This window comes from Suricata suricatta, chromosome 14 (genome assembly GCF_006229205.1).
Source record: "Suricata suricatta isolate VVHF042 chromosome 14, meerkat_22Aug2017_6uvM2_HiC, whole genome shotgun sequence".
NCBI classification, from domain to species: Eukaryota; Metazoa; Chordata; class Mammalia; order Carnivora; family Herpestidae; genus Suricata; species Suricata suricatta.
Window position 1 is genome coordinate 80,711,074 of NC_043713.1, and position 17,572 is coordinate 80,728,645.

Here is a 17,572-nt window from a genome sequence, read left to right on the forward strand (position 1 = left end):
CTGAGGCGCCCAGGCGCCCTTCGGGTGTCAATCCTGATGGAACCCCATGGATGTCTGACTGCCACAGGATCTCTGGGGAGGGTCCAGCCCTGCAGAAATCCAGCCCCCAGTGCCCGTCAAGAGAGGGACAGAGGAGTAGGTGTTCAGTTGCTCTGGGATAGAATACTGCTGTGAGAAGGAAAAGTCGTCGGCTATTACGAGCAGGTGTTGCTCCTTTCCCACGGCTAAGAAGGCAGGTCCGGCCACGTAGGGATGATGGCAGGATGTTTAGTACGCCACAGTAAAAGTGGTCAGGTACAGTCACCACCATGCCAAGCTTGTCCGTGTCCAGGCATGCACCTGCAGCCACACAATGACTCCCATTCCAGGGAAGTTCCATGCTGAGAACATTGTTTCGCCTGCATGTTTGGCCTAGCAGAAATGTCCACTGTTTGTTGAAGGTGGAAAAAACATCAGATTAGCACCAGATCCTATTTTCTACATTCTTTGGATCCTTTGCTCTGAATCTTCTTCTTTTATTTATTTAAAAACATTTTTTGAGATTTATTTATTTTTGAGAGACAGAGCACGAGCAGAGCAGCACTTCCTTTTTTAAAATGCCCTCCTCCCTTCTGTGGCCAGAGGCAAGAATTCAGGCTGGGCTCCACCCCTGCCAGAGGCTGCAAAAGATTGTTTGCCAGGGTGGCAGTGCTGTGACGGCAGTTGGTTTGGGAGTCTGAGCAGCGAGCGCTGTGGCTGAGGAGGGCTTGCCTCCCCAGGCTGCTGGGGCAAGGACATCTGGGGAGCCCTTCACAAGCCCCCGAGACTCTCCAGTAGACTGACTGACGGCACAGCCCGGGCTGCAGCTGGTGGGCACGCCCTTGGGTGCAGTGCTGCCCTAGCAGAGGTCAAGTCTGCAACGCAGTGGACCAGGCAGACAGTCCCTCCCCATCGGGACCCCCCTGAAAAGGGGAAGGTATCTGTTGGCCACATCATCACAAATTATGAGCTTAGCAGACTGGGTCCGAGTAGCCAGGGGCTTATGTCTGCATGCCGCCTGGGCTCACCGGCTACCTGTTCCTCAAAGAACTCAGACCTCAAGCGCGTGAGCATTTCTACCTTCCCCCAAGGGGAGAATATTGCTCTCTTAATAGTGATGTCATGTCCTCTGCCGTCTCCCCTCCCCCCAAGTACCGTGTGGCTAGGAAGCATATGGAAGTGTGTAGACGCTGCAGGGGTCCTCACACACAGAACGCTCAGTCCTTCGGTGACGTTTACATGAGTGCAGTGAGGTGGCTGACCTAGGACCTTCCGGGGCTCACGACACCTGCATCTCCCATGTGCAGAGGCCAGTGCACACGGTAGGATCCTACATAAACACAAGGGTCAGGATGGGACTGATGCACAGAGATGGAGGGGCTGTGGTGTGAACCTTTATTCTCACTTCCTTTTGAGAACATTCACAAAGTCTCTCTGATAGAATTTCTTACTCTTTTGTGTCCCTTTCAAAAATACTGCCTAAGTTAGTGTCTTGAACTGTGGACATTTAAACAAAGAAAATCAGATGCCAGCGGCTTCGTGATTTTGGTTCATTTTCCAGGAGCGCTCTGCCCAGGGACCTTTGGCTGTGGCCAGTCGCGGCTGCCCCGTGCTTGCTGGGGAAGACCCTACGGGGCAGGAAGCTCACCATGACAGTGCCCCCGCAGGCCTCCTAATATTTGTGCAGATCCCCCCAGCCAGAGAGAGAGGAGGCACGGACTTCCCAGGCTGGCACACAGTCTTGTACCCAGCTTTCCAGTCTGAACAAAACCCATTGAGCTCTCAGCTAACCCCCTTCCTCCCTGCCTGAAACAGCAAACTCACAGAAATGTCTTCTGTGGGAACCCAAAAAGGTCAAGGTCACAGTGACTATCCCAGGATGGAGCTGCCGGGCAGGGTGCAAGGATACACGTACCACACCTTTCAGGGCACAGCACTTAGAGCTTGGGGCACTGCGGGCGCAGCAGCACGGGTCCCAGGGCTGCGGTCCTGCTGACACAATGGCGGTGCTTCGACTCTACCTTGGCCCGCTGCACCTCATCAAGGCCACCGGCAAAGTGCAGCACGGGGGCCCAGGCGGAGAACTGAGCCGAGAAGTGGTTACTGCTCAACCCTGCTCCTCCGAAGGCCTGGGAGACCCAGGGTGGGAAGGGGGAAGCCCTGGGTGAGCCCCTCTCCCTGAGGCCCAGGAACAAGGGCCTGCTCGTAATGGCTCAGAACTGCTCACGACAGCTATCTTCCTGGGAGGGTCTGACACCTGCATGATAACTGATGTTCTGGAAAACTTGACATAGGGCCACACCTGCCATTCCCATGGACACTAGACCCCCCAAATCCACTCTTCTAGGTGACTTCTGCCACCAGGAAATCTCTAGGTTAAGATTTGGGAAGGAGGCATCACTGAATGGCTAGGATGCTGGGCTTTGCTGCATTAAGGACCTAGGATCCCAAAAATCTGAGATCAGATACTTGCAGGCTAGTGACCTTAGATAAGTCATTTCACTTCTCTGCACCTCTGTTTCCTCATATTCAGTGGAGTAGGAATGGGGTCCCCTTATAGGGTTGGTTCCAAAGGGCAACGGAAAATCACGAGCGTAGTGTGAGAAGCAGCAGAGTTTGCAGGTTGGGCAGGTGAAGGCAAGGGAAGTTCAGACCAGCCAGCCGTCCGCAGCCTGTGCTCACCAGAATAGCGCCGTCCATCACCTGGCAGGCCCCGGACAAGGCCACCGCCTGCACCGCAGCAATGTCTGGAGCTGCAGCCGGCAAGGACGAGGAGACGTGGTTATAAGGGCACAACCCGAGGGCCGACTGCTTGAAAGAACAATCAGGTTTACAAGGAGTGGAAACAACAGCTCAGAACAGAGATCTGAGGGCCGCTGGACCACAAGCTCTATAAGGCAGCCCCTGCCTGGTGCATGGGGTGTGCCCAGCTTCTAGTGAGATGAAGCGGAGGACTCTGTGATGGCGACTGCAAGGGTGACTCAGGATGTTGTATGAGCAAGTGCTCGGCCAAGGACAGGCCTGGGAACTCGGACGTTTTCCCAGATGAAAGGGAGCATCACCAGCACACACAGAAGGCAGCACGAGGAGCGGCCTGTGCTTCCCTCAGGGTCACAGCCAGCTCTGTCTCCAACCTGACGGTGGCCCACGGCCAGCCACTGGGAACTGAGCTTCAAGGCTCTGCCCTGGGTTGGGCGTTTGAGGGAGGCCCCTGAGAGCCGCCTCCGTATCTGGCACTAGAGTGCAGGGGACCAGGAACCTGAGCCTGGGCTGCCCTCCCCCAGTACGGAGGCCTCCCAGCTAAGAGGTGGAGGCTGCCCCGTGAGGAGCTGGAGGAGGAAGGGTCAATGTGGGCCTCGTGCCTGCCCGAGAGTGATATCAGAAAGAGCCACTTGAGGAATCATGTCACACTTGAAATTAAATCTTCTCTTTTGGTTAGTTCTTTGCGGATTCCGTTTGCCTGACGCTGCATCACTGGGGCCTGGAAGGCCAGGCTGGGCACAGCTAAAGGGGTGGGGTGGGGGTGGGGCGAAAGGAGGGCATGCGGCCACATTGGCCCGCTGTCTTGGACAGAAGGTCACCAGGCCAGTAAACAGAAAGTTCAGAATTCTTTTATTGTCCCTTTTCCGTTTTTGAAAAGCTGCCTAAATACTTCCAAGCAGAATTAAAGCAAAGTTATTCATGTCAAGGAGCCAAGCTCTTTCTCCATATTTGCTGAACGGGGCAGGACGAATCAGTGTCTAAGACTCCCAGGATGGATTCCCTCACCCCAGCCTCCACCCCTGTCATCTGTGGGTCCCCGCAGCCTCCCATCTTATTCCCTGCCACATCCACGAGGTGGGCGGCTTTCTGCACCAGCAGCGGGCCAGCTCAATCTCCACGAGCCACTGGGCCATGGGTGTCTGCCAAGGGCTTCCCGAAGGCCTCCGGGGACTTCACCCTCGGACACAGGAGGCGCAGCCAGTAGGCGCGGCACTGGCGCCCTGCAGAGGAGATAGTGGAGGCACACAGCGGTTTTCAGGGAGAAGATCCAGACGCAGACAACATCCAAGGCGCAGTGGAGCGAGTCACCATGGGGGCTGCACAACTGACTTCCAGGAATCCCTTTCCTCCAGCGGTTCAGCCCGCTCCGGGCAGGGTTTTTAAATCTGAACCGACTGTCAGCCTGGAACAGTGTTTTTATTTTTTTATTTTTTTATTTTTATTATTATTTTTTTTTGGAACAGTGTTTTTAGATCTGAGCTGGCATCTGGCTCAGAGCTTCTGGAAACGAGGTAGTGACTGGGAGCTCCCCACCGGCGGTGGAGTATGCCCTCTCTCACCGTGGCCCAGCTTCACATCGCAGGGCACTTGGGAGCAAGGTCGGGGTGCTGGAGCCCCCTTGTGGTCAGTTTCTGCAGTGGTGATTCTCGTGTCTGAAGCTCACAAGCAATTAGAAGAGACTCCCTTATGGGAGTCATTTTTTTCAAAGTTTTTATTTATTTATTTTTAATGTCCATTTATTTTTGAGAGACAGACAGAGCATGAGCAGGGGAGGAGCAGAGAGAGAGGGAGACACAGAATCCGAAGCAGGCTCCGGGCTCTGAGCTGTCAGGACAGAGCCCGTCGCGGGGCTCAAACCCACAAACTGTGAAATCATGACCTGAGCTGAAGTCGGATGCTTAACCTACTGAGCCCCCCAGGTGCCCCCTTTTTTTAAAACTAAGAACAATTACACAAATAATATATCTCATAGCATAAAAGGTATAATTTTCAGATAAAAAAAAGAGAAAGGGGTGCCCACTCAGCTCATTGGAAAGAGCGTATGACTCTTGATCTCAGGGTTGGGAGTTCAAGACCCATGTTGGATATAAATATTTCTTAAACAGATAAATAAGACATTTTCTTTTAAAGGAGAAAATAAGAAGACCTGAAATCCAATCATCTAGTTCCTTCTAGTTACTTGGTGGATGTCCTTCTAGACTTTTTGTATGCAGATACATATTATATGCATTTTTTACAAAAATAGGGTCATATATTGCTTTTTAGCCTGTTTCCCCCCCCCCCACTTAAGAGGATATAGTGACATCTTTGATAAGAAATAGCTCCCTCCAGCATCATTTTGGAACTTCACTGCCGCTCGCACCTGGATCTATCTGGCCAGCCTCCAACTGTTCTCCTCACAGGTCATTCCCAGTGTCTCGCTCTTACAGTCACTGTTGCAGTGAACCCCCTTACTGTCACATCTTTTGATGACTTCTGTTTACTCCCTGGTGCCCAAGTCCTGTGAGTGGAACTGCCACGTTGGTGCTGTGTACCTTCTGAAGACTTCTGACATGTGTGGTCAAACTTCCAGCTCTGCGGGAAGGCTGGTCTGGGCTTCAGCACAGAATGGGGCTGAAGTTCCATACCTGAACCCTTAAGGAGCACTTTCTCTTCTTCATTTTTGTTTGTTTGTTTTTTTCATTTTAATTCCAGTGTAGTTAACACACAGTGTTACATTAATTTCAGGTGCACAATATAGTGATTCAGCAATTCCATACATTACACAGTGCTCATGGGATAAGTGAACCCTTTTTTTTTAATTAGGCTCCATGCCTAACATGAAGATTGAACTCATGACCTCGAGATGGAGAGTCGCACGCTCTGCCAACTGAGCCAACCAGACACCCCTTGATAAGTGTACTCTTTAATCTCCACCACCCATTACACCCATCCCCCACCCACGCACCCCCTCTCAGGTAACCATCAGTTTGTTCTCTATAGTTGTCTGTTTCTTGATTTGTCTCTCCCTCTCTTTTCCTTTGTTCACTTGTTTTGTTTCTTTAATTTCGCATATGAGTGAAATCATATGGTATTTGTCTTTCTCTGACTGACTTATTCCTCTTAGCATGATATTCTCTAGCTCTGTCCATTGCAAATGGTATTTTTATGGCTGAGTAATATTCCATTGTGTATGAATGTATACATACACACATACATCATCTTTACCCATTCAACAGTCAATGGACACTTGGGCTGCTTCCATAATTTGGCTATTGTAAATAATGCTGCTATAAAATATAGGGGTGCATGTATCCTTTTGAATGAGTGTTTCTGTATTCTTTGGGTAAACAGTCAGTTGTGTGATTACTAGATCACAGGGTAGGGGCGCCTGGGTGGCTCAGTCAGTTAGGTGTCCAGCTTCGGCTCAGGTCATGAACTCACAGTTCGTGGGTTCAAGCCCTGCGTCAGGCTCTGTGCTGACAGCTCAGAGCCTGGAGCCTGCTTCGGATTCTGTGTCTCCCTCTCTCTCTGACCCTCCCCTGCTCCAGCTGTCTCTCTCTGTCTCTCAAAAATAAATCAAAACATTTTAAAAAATTAGATCACAGGGTAGTTCTATCTTTAATTTTTTGAGGAGCCTCCATACTGTTTTCCACAGTGATTGCACCACTTTGCTTTCCCATCAGCAGGGCAAGAGGTTCCCCTTTCTCTACATCCTTGCCAACACCTGTTGTTTCTTGTGTTGTTGATTTTAACCATTCTGACAGGTGTGAGGTTCGGCTTGGATTTGCATTTCCCATGATGTTGAGTATCTTTTCAGGTGTCTGCTGGCCATCAGGGTATCTTCTTGGGAGACATATCTGTTCATGTCTTCTGTCCATTTTTAATTGGATTATTTGTGGGGGGGTTTTGTTTGTTATTTTTTGGTGTTGAGTTGTGAGGAGCACTTTTTTTTTAATGTTTTATTTATTTTTGATACAGAGAGAGACAGAGCATGAGGGGGGAGGGGCAGAGAGAGAAGGAGACACAGAACCAGAAGCAGGCTCCAGGCTCTGAGCTAGCTGTCAGCATAGAGCCCGATGCAGGGCTCGAACCCACGAACGTGAGATCTGACGTGAGCCGAAGTTGGAGGCTTAACCGACTGAGCCACCCAGGTGCCCCAGGAGCACTTTCTTTTTACAGAAAAAAGAACTAGTCAGCCTCAACTCAGCAGGTGTGAATCACAGCAGGTTTGCTCAGTTGTCCAAACACATGGAAACACCTTTGTTCTTGGTACTGAGGTTCTTGTGAGGCGTTTGTTTGATCTCAAGACTTGCTTCATTTTGTGAAACCACTGCCACTGATTTGAATTACTGTTCCCAGCCATAGCTCTCTCTTCTGCATGGGCTTTCAGTCTTTGAGGGGATCAAAGAATAAAGTTTTCTGGGGACATGCTGGGCAAGGAGGGTGATTTAGGGCTAGACACTAGAACCTAGGGACAAAACCCACGAGGGTGGGTTCTCTCTGGTATCTGAATTTTAAAGATGAGCTAGTAGCAGCCCATGACCCTTTGGACCTTGGAACTTTGCCCTCCGGTGCCGTAGAGTCTGACCTTTTCCTTCTGATCACCTTGACAGAGTGAGACCCATTTTGCTCTGAATTTCAAACTTCAAAAGTAACAGATGCAAAGCAAAGACAGGACCGCAGCTTCTTGTTTCACCTGCTAAGTGCTCTCATAAAACGGTTAGGATTTGAGGTCCCAGGTGTCTCTGAGTCAGAGCGGGCACACATGAAAGCACCCACGTGGGCTTTCCTGAGTGCCAGGACCCTCCCCGAGTACCCAGTTAGCCGCACGCATCAGTGGGTCCTGCTGGGATTAGTCCTCCCCGGGTGATCTCGAAGCCCCGCCTGCCAGGATTCTCCTGGGGCAAGCCCACCTGCTCAAACGGGACTCCCATGGCCACTGAAACCCCCGAGCAACTCCCGCTGAGCAGTCCGTCTGCCTGTTTCCTTTGGATGTGTTTATCCCTTGTCTCCATGCAGGTCACCTGCCGGCAATATTCCTGTCCTTTACTCAGCCTTCTAACTGGGACATGACTGAAGGGGAAGGGAGGGTAGGACACTAAATCGCAGAGAGTTACAAGGTTACGTGAACATTTTGCCATTCCTTCTCTAAAACATAATGACTCTACCTTGAACTGAACCTCCTTGGTGGGGTGTGACTCTACCACTGTAGAAATCCTCTGGAAACACTGGAAATAAAAATGTGGATGCTGTTAGCGGAGAGAAAGAGCGCCAGTGGGAGGAGCCCCAGGCCTGGAGGTCAGCTGTCCGATGGGATCCAGAAGACAAAGTTTGTAGTGCACGTCTCCGTCCTGTGTGGTCTCCTCATCTCAGATTCTTGCTAATTTTCTAAGTTCAGGAGAGGAAAAAAGGAGTCTAAATACTTGTCTGAAATTTGCTTGGTGGTTGATAGTGATGTATGGAAATCACACGCAGGAACGTGTGGCCCTCCCAATGTCATCATACGCTTGGAGGTTTTGTGTCCTGAGCTAGTGCAAGGGCTGCCCAAAGCCGCTTCCTCGGTCCCAGACCCACACACAGAGGGGCGCTGCTGCCGGGATGCGAACCTGGAGCGCCTTCCAGCCTGTGTCGGAGGCGGGATGATATTAGCCTGGGGGGATCCATGCCAACCAAGAGCATGAGCTGCTCCCAGGGGGTGGGGCATGCTGTGTTTTCCCCACAAACACACCCAGTTGGCAGAAGGGACCCAAGACGTCTGCCAGGAGAGCAGAGGGGCAGACCCTCTCATCTGGGGCTGGGCCATCAGCTCTCCAGCAGTCCTGGCCCGGGAAAGCCCAAGCCAGCAAGCAGATAGGGCTCATCAAGACCTCACATAATCAGATGAGGACCTGCAGGCTCCGGACCAGGAATGAGAGCTATTGGTTTTTGTCCCAGTGAGGAATGAATCCAACATCATAAGAGTAATTTAAAATACGTATATATATGTGTGTGTATATATATACATATATATATTTTTTAATCATGTAGAGTTCAAAATATATACTTTAGACACACGAGGCTGAAAGCTGCTACTTTATCACTGGAAGCCTATTCTGCTGTTCCCACAGTTTCCGTCAACATAATGGGCACAGGTTTGGAACCAGGCCAACCCTTCCCTCTGGGTGCCCTACATGCGAGCAGGGGTTAGTACTTTAGGCAAGTGACTCAAATCACTACCCCATCTTAGTTTTCCCCTCTGTAAGATGGGATGGTAATTTGTACCTCCTGGGAGGTGAGATACATACAGCATGTTTTTCCTCTTTTTTTTAATGTGTATTTATTTTTGAGAGAGACAGACAGAGCGGGAGCAGGAGATGGACAGAGTGAGAGAGAGACACACACACAGAGTCTGAAGCAGGCTCCAAGCTCTGAGCTGTCAGCACAGAGCCCGATGCATTCAAGCCCCGCATCAGGCTTGAACCCATGGACCATGAGATCATGACCTGAGCCGAAGTCGGAGGCTTAATGACTGAGCCCCCCAGGGGCCCCTGCATACAGCATTTAAGGAGGGTCCTGCTGAGTTCCTGCATGATGAAGGGCGGGATTATCATGGCCCCTGTGACATAGCACCTGATCCCACAGCAGGGGGAGCCACTGAGGAAGTGACCTTCTGCCCTTCCAAAGGAGATGCCCAGGGCCTACCAAAGAGAGGGGGGAATGAATTCCCCCCTAGAGCATCACTTGTGGGATCCACCTGGTGATGGAAGAGAACTCATGGGGCACCCGAAGTGCACGCCTGCCTAGAGCTGGCAAGGCCCCCTCCCCACCTCCCACCCCCTCCTCACTCTCCACTCCCCTCCCTGGCTCCCTGAGCCCAGAGGGGCCCCACAAGGGTCCAGCCTGATGAGGGGCTCCAGTGGGTGGTGCTCCAAGCAGGTGCCAGGGGCTGGGTCATAGCAAATAGGAGCCGGCCTTCCCCACTGGTGACAGCATCAGCCAGCAGGTTTGCTCCTGGGGCCATACTGCACCAGAAGCTCCATGTCCTCTGTATCTGGAGCAGAACAGTTAAGTATCTGACAAGGAGAGAAGGCATCACAGTGACTCCCATGTCCATATTCAAAACTTCAGATACCCCGGAAGTGTGAGCAAGGGCTCCCTCCAAGTCAGGTGGCTCTCCGACACCCTCGTGAAAGTTCTTCCCAAAGCCCCGCCATGGACCTCCTTAGTTGAAAGACAACAGAGAAGGAAGTGTGGGGGCTGAAGACTCAGAAGCCTAGGACACGTGGCTGCTGTGGCGTGGAGCGTGAGCAGAGCCCTTGACCCAGTCTCCTTTATGACTGGGTGGCTTTGTCCCTTGGACAGAGAACCTCAGATTTCTCAACATTGCTCCTGGCCAAGCAACTAGGAAGTCGAGCCCGGGGTCAGGAACTCTGGCCTTCAGTCCGACTACCTGGTTCAGAGTCAGCCCTGCCGCACCTGGCGGGGCAAGTCATGGGATCAGTTTCTTCATCTGTGAAATGGGACATGACTATCCACCTATCAGTCAGGACTACTGAGTTACAGCAATAGAAACCGACTGTGGCTAACTAAGGGGAAAAAAAACGAACTGAATGGAAAGGTTATCAGGAGCTCAGATTAGAGAATGAGGCTCAGAAATAAACAGGAACCCAGGTACCCAGAGGGTCACTTAGGACAGGATACTCAGCCCTGCCGGGGCCCCACTGCTTTGAAATGAGCAAGTGCCAACTTTTCTTCCTGAAGATACCATTTACTCTCCTAATTCCGGAGAGCCTGGCTGGCCTAGCTTGGCTCATGTGCCCACTTCTTGCCCAAGGAGGGCTGGACTCACAGTTCTGCCACTGTGTCTGAAGGAGGGGAAGGAATGCCTCCAAATGAAATTGGGGTGCTGTACTAAGAAAGAAGAATGAACCCTAGGCAGCCCAAACCCAATCCATGCCCACAACGTCCATCCAACCGGGTTGCTGTAAAGATTAAATGAGATTTGGGGCACCTGGGTGGCTCAGTCAGCTAAGCATCTGACTCTTGATTTCGGCTCAGGTCATGATCTCACATTTTGTGGGTTTGACAGTGATTCTCTCTCTCTCTCCTGTCTACCCCTGCTCTAACTAAATAAACTTAAAAAAGTAAAAAAGATGAACTGAGATGAACTGTGGAATACAGTGTCTGACGCCGAAGCAGACAGGCTGCCCTAAACGTTGGTGATTAGGAGTGTAATCAGCCCTTCTCCGGGGAGGACACAGCTGGCCTGACTTGTGCATTTACCCTGGGCCTGGTCTCATGACATACTTCCAGAATCCGGACATGCACTCATCCTGTTGTTTGCATTGAGCTGATGAGCTCAGAGTGCAATGACCAAAGGAAAAAAGGGACAGATTTATTGGAACAAATGAAGCAGGAAAGGGCAGGAGAAGAAACACAAGAGTTCTGAAGAGGCAGACTAAGGAAATGGGTCTAACCATCTCCTTGTGTGTGTGTGTGGAGGGGGACCCACAAAATCTGAGCCAGCAGATCTGGACACGAATCTAGGCGCTGTTATTCCTGGCTGTGTTCCTGGACGCATCCCTTTCCTTGCCTGCAAATCGAGGTTAATGATGCTTACCTCACAGGATTGGTGAAATACCCCATAAATGAACAAATACGTCTTCCCGTTTGGGGGGGTAGTGACACATGGGATAGAAGCCACACTACAGTTTCACTGCTTTGCCCACAAATCTGTTACCATGATGTTCCCATTCAGGTATAACTGGAAGTAAAATGATCCCTAATCGCAGTTTTTCCTCAGCATTCCTTTTAGAGTCTGGAGGCGTTTGCTGCGTGTGCATTTCCTCTTCCAATGCTTACATCCCCCGCGAGAGCCTGGAATGTGCTGGGCGGCAGTGGCAGGAGGCAGTTCGCCTGGTAATGATGGGAGCATAGAGCAGTAAGCACCTTCTTGATCAAAAGTTGGCAATATTTGGGGCGCCTGGGTGGCTCAGTTGGTGGAGCACATGACTGTTGATCATGGGGTTGTGAGTTTGAGCCTCACATTGGATGCAGAGATTACTTAAAAACTTAAAAATCTGAAAAAAAAAAACCTTAGCAATATTTATTAGAACACTAAATGGTCTCATTCTTGGGCCAATATATTTTTTATTAAAAAATTTTTTTTAATGCCTTTATTTTGAGAGAGAGACAGAGAGACAGAGGGACAGAGAGTGAGACAAAGAATCCGAAGCAGCTCCAGGCTCTAGGTTGTCAGCACAGAGCCCAACACGGGGCTCAAACCCACAGACTATGAGATCATGACCTGAGCCGAAGTCGGATGCTTAACCGACTAAGCCGCCCAGGCGTCCCAGGGGCCAGGATTTTTACTTCACAGAGTTTATCCTGTTGTAGAAACAGTAAGTGGACACAGAAGTGTGTAAGAGCATTCAATGCACCTTGCTTGCACAGGATCCAAACCCCCTTCTAATTCCAGGGGGCTCCTTCACTATATACATTTTAGTGGGATCAACTGCAGAAAGTGAAGGGGCCAGATGTGCCCTCATTCTGATTCTGGGCAATGAAGGTGAGGCCATGGGACATCCGCCCCCACTCCCCAGGCCTCTGAAATTCCCCATCGCAAAGTCTAGGGTCAGAGTCCTGAGGAGGCTTCCTGAGAACCCCCAGCCAGCTGGCTGCCCTTGTGACAGCCTTGGCCACACTCCCTGCTGCTGCCTTCCCTCGCCTTCTAAAGCTGGGTCTTCAGCCTCCTTATCCATGTCAGCAGCCAGCTAACGTCCCTTGCTGCTTAAGTGATCCAGTGACCTAGCCTACTGAGACACCCACGGCGTCCCTCAGCCAGGGGGAGGGTAGACAAATTACATACGCCCACACCGCAGAAACCCTAGAAGGTCCATCTCCAGGCACTGATATGTCATTAAATAAGCAAGTGGGAGATTCGAGTGCATACAACAATCCCATTACAACATGGGAATAATATGTTAGTATGTAATAGAGAAAAGCAGCTGGGAACCTCATACACTGAGCGATGGTCTAAGAGGGCAAGGGACTTTAGAGAGCTCTATGTCATGAACTCTTTTTACTCTTGTCATGTTTGAGCTTTGGTAATTTTGCAATAGGTTTGTAGTCAGAAAAAAAGTGATAATGCCATTTTCATTTTTAAAATTTTTTTTAATTTTTATTTTTGAGATAGAGACAGTGTGAGGAGGGGAGGGTGCCCCCATTTTCTTAAAAAGTAGATAATGGTTGGGGTGCCTGGGTGGCTCAGTCAGTTAAGCGTCCAACTTCGGCTCAGGTCATGATCTCTTGGTTTGTGGGTTCGAGCCCCGCCTTGGACTCCGTGCCGACGGCTCAGGGCCTGGAGCCGCTCCGGATTCTGTGTCTCCCTCTCTCTCTGTCCTACCTCTCACTCATATTCTGTCTCTCTCAAAAATAGACAAACATTTAAAACAAATTTTTAAAGTAGATGATGGTTGCATTATAGGCAAAATGTGTGCTCCTGGAGACCTCAAATACCTTAAAAGTTAACACAAGCCAAGAGTCATCTTCAGACAAAGAACAAGCAGGTATTTATTTCCATTATCAGCTAGTGTAGTGTCAGTGTGTCAACAGCTGAAACAGTTTGCAGTTGACTTTAGCCCTTTATTTTTGACATTATGGGTTCTTTGAAGAGTTTATTGGGGAACCTGGGTGACTCAGTCAGTTGAGCATCTGACTCTTGGTTTCAGCTCAGGTCATGATCTCATGATTCACGGGATCGAGCCCCACATCAGGCTCTGCGCTGATAGCGTGGAGGCTCTTGGGATTCTCTCTCCCTCTCTTTGCCCTCTCCTGTATGGACAAGTTTTCTCTCTCTCTTTGAAAATAAATAATTAAACCTTTTAAAAATAAGAGACTTTATTAACTGATATATTTTATATCACAGTATTTCAAGTTTACATAATTCAAATATGCATACAATAAGCCCACATGTCCCGGGGCACGGACCACAGACTTGGAGCTCCTCTGCCTGGGCTGTGGCGCCGGCCATGACATCGTCACACAGAAAAAGCAATGAAGTGAAAACTGAGTAATCTAGAGCTAGCTCTTCCTAATGATACTGAAAAGCAAAGATAATTCCTTTTCACCCTCTTGTCTCTTTGCTGCCTCGGTGCGGAACAGACGTGTCTGGTCACTGGGCTGAGGTCCCGCCATGTCTTACCAACTCTCAGTACGCTGCTTTCCGTCAAGATATTCGATCAGCAGGGAAAGGGTCCATCCCTCTGCTGAGGCTTGGTGACGCCCTCGCTCTGACTCAGCGGGGTACACATATCACTGCTTCAGCCGCTGATGCAGCTCCCTGATTGGCAGGGAAAGGCCCTCTGGAGAGATAACCAGAGGTCCCTTTGACGCATGAGTTGGGGAAGATTCTGGAAAGGGGATATAACTGCTCACGCCTGGGATGCTCGGCAGGGACTGTGACCAGCCTGCGTGTGATAGGACCTCATTGGTGGTTTTGTGGCTGGCATCTCTTTGAAAACCCGGAACCCTTCTTTGATGGCAAAATCCCATGCAAGGTTAGAGATAAATTCAGTCAGTTTTCCACTTGGTTCGGTGGCCACAAAGCTTGCTTGCCCTAAGCAGAAGCAAAGAAAAACAGTGATTACTGCCAAATAACCCTTAATCATAATGCTATCAGAGCTACTGCCATTTGCTGAGTCCAGGCCACACACCAGACACGGTGCTAAGTGCTAAGTGCCTGTGTGGATTATTAGAGCTTATTGAATTCCCAAGCATTAGGATGCTTTTAATCCCCACTTTACAGACAAGGATCTGGGTCTTAAGAGGCATCCCCAAGCTGACAGCAGTGGGCTCGGAGCCAGGAGTCAGGCTCATTTGAACTGCTCCCTGCTCTTTACCTCTTCTTTCCCTAAAGACACTAAAGGAAGCCAGGAACACCCCCAATCACTTGTGCTGTCACTGGGGGGCTATCGAAAGCCCTGCATTATCCTAGACTGACCTCTCTTGCCGCAAAACTCGTAACAACTGTCACTGGGGACCGAGTTAATGGCTGGGGTCTGGATACCACTCTGTGCAAGTGAACGCCAGGGTCTGCCCTGCAGAACTCACTCCACTTAGGCTCTCACTGCCTGCTTGCTTGCTTTTAAATATGTGCAAAAAGACCTTTTTAAAAAGGATTTTTTTAATGTAAAAATTTTTTTAACTGAGGTATAGTGTATACACCCCCTCTTTATGAAAGCGTAAAGTTCTGGGAGTTTAGTCAGGCCAGCGCTGCCATCAAGATACAAAATATGCCCATCATCCCCAAATCTCCATGGTGTCCCTTTGTTCTCAACCCTTTGCCCCAGCCCCTGGCAACTGTGATCTCTATTTCTTTTTGAGAGAGAGGCAGAGAAAGAATCTTAAGCACGCTCCCCGCACAGAGCAGAGCCTGGGGAGGGGCCTAATCTCCGTGCCCTGAGCCAAAATCGAGAGTCAGAGGCTTAACTGACGGAGCTACCCAGGCGCCCCGCCCCCTTTCAAATCTCCATTTCTCTAGTGAGTCTATCCCCGAATGTCACATGAATGCAGGGGGCAGAGTCTTTCACTGGCTTCTGGCATTCAGTGACCTGCATGAAGTATGTATATGGTCCCCTTAGAGTGAGCTTCTTCACAGGCAGCTCTCCTAGATTATATTTAGCATTTCCTGACTCTAAAGAGACTGTGTTTTGCTCATTCTCTTTGTATCAATCAATGGGTCTTGCAGAGGCCTATTTTTCTTCTGGTCCCTGCCACGGCCAATTTCCCCAAAGAGCCATTTTCAAGCAGCTTTGGTGCTAAAGACATTATGCATTCCTACAGATCAGGAACCAGATCCATTTGCTACATAGCAAAGAAGGCAGGCCGCCGGACGTCTTTACTCAGCACCTTCCTGGGCCTGGCCATGGACCCAGGCCCTGGGGGGCCAGCAGGGAACCAGACGGCCCCCTTCCTAGTCACTGCGAGGGACTGCAGCGGGGGCAAACGCGTGCTCTCTCATGAGGGGCTCCATCTGCGCCCCGCCATCATTCAGACGGCATGTGCCACGTGGGAGACACCCGCCTTGAACTCACTATTTTTCCTAACGATCTCCTTTTTCTAACAGAGAACACAAAGTGTTCTCTTCGTTGTGTTCTCCCCACTACACCTCCCTCTCAGAGTGCCGCTCTCTCTGTCTCTTGGAAAGTCGTCGGTAAGAGCCTGGGCGGACTTCAAGCTATTATTACTTCTGTGTATTTTCCTACATGTCGTCTGGGCAGAGGAGACCGCGGCCTCCTAAGCTATGCTCACAAGCACTTCCTCTGTTCTAGAATTTCAGCAGCCGTCTAAATGTCAGCACCCACGTTCGGACTGTAAATCAGCACCCTCGCCCCTGACTCGGGGCACGGTTCTCCCCCCCCCACCCAGTGATGAGCTAACACCACAGAGAATGCCTTTGAAACAAATGCTCCTTCTCCAAACCCCACCTTCCAGGGCAATGCCAAGTCCCTCACCTCTTCAACCCGGAAAATGCTTTTAGACAGAAATATTTGCGTTCCCAGAGCCGGGTTCTTGCTTCCTCTCATGTAATATTATTATCCTATTCCTTCAAAAAACGGATTTCGCTGTTTTTATGTGAGAAAACTACACCACTTCCTCTGTGTATCTGGCTGGCTTCCCGGCGGGGAGGGGAAGAAGCGCCAACAGGATTGGAGGAACAAAGTCCTGTGAGGACAGCACCTCTGTGTCCCTGTGTGCTGGCGAACGCGTGGAGTGTTTCACCTCCGAGCCAGAGAAGCATGAAGCCACACAGGGTCTTGGAAACTGTCAAATGACTTCCTGATAGGCCAATCGGCAGCAATACCAATGGGTTTATGGGTGTCGAGATTCCAGAAGGGATCATTGAGAACCCACTCAGCTTGTCCCCACACTGGAGCAGGATCCAGGGAGAACACAGTAGTCGTCGTCTAGAAAATGTCTGCAGGGAGTAGGGCCCGTTCGTCACCTGATGGACCGAGCAGTCCTTCTGCTTGATTAAACATTTCTGGTTAGCCTTCACTGCAAAGCCCTAACACAAATTAGGAAACGGTGGTTAGAACTAATCTGTCTGGAAGAAGCAAAAATATGGTTTCCAAGAATTCCTGCTTATCGAGACCCCTATTATCAGATGAGGGTGGTGAAACTAGAAGTCATCTGGGTGCTGATTTTTCTCCGGACACTGTTTTGCTCACAACTTTGTATTGCTGGTTCCTAGTACTTGGCTTGGAAGAGGTTCAGATCCTTGTGAATGAATGACCAATTCCCCTACTGTAACTGCCTTTCTCATTAGAACATGGGAGCCTGGCCGAAGACAACATGCAGCCTCCAAACTTGGGATGTCGATGACCTCGCAGCCACGACGCTCCCGTCCTACTAGCAAACCCACTGCTGGGTTTCTCTCTATTGACTTTTGTTTTAATTTTTCATTTTGGAAATTTTCAAAGATATATAAAAATAGAGTGCAGAGTATAAGGAATCTGGAAGTGCCTATCACTCAGCTTCAATAGTCATCAAAGTATGGCCAGTTTGGTTTTATTCTCTGTCATCGCCATCCTCACTGTCTTAGATTTTTCTGACGTAAATCCCAAATATTACTTCATTCCACCTGTAAATACTTCGTATATGTCTAATAACACTCAAAAGCCCACAGTACCATCATCACACTTAAAAAACAGTTAACTGGGATGCCAGGTGGCTCAGTTGGTTGGGTGACCAACTCTTGATTTGAGCTCAGGTCATGATCACAGGGTTGTGAGTGTGGAGCCTGCTTGGGATTCTCTCTCTCTCCCCT

At 50.0% G+C, this 17,572-nt stretch overlaps 1 protein-coding gene across 2 annotated transcripts in view; it reads right to left on the bottom strand.

Moving 5' to 3' along the window:
* Nucleotides 1–13,623: 13,623 nt before the first annotated feature.
* The window catches only part of ACAD10 (acyl-CoA dehydrogenase family member 10), a 40,203-nt gene continuing 36,254 nt past the window's right edge, over nt 13,624–17,572 (bottom strand). For both annotated transcript variants that reach the window (XM_029922441.1, XM_029922440.1), the window contains one exon: nt 13,624–14,359. In XM_029922441.1, the coding sequence (XP_029778301.1) occupies nt 14,175–14,359 (185 nt within the window). In that variant the 3' untranslated portion in view covers nt 13,624–14,174. The remainder of the gene's footprint in view (nt 14,360–17,572) is intronic.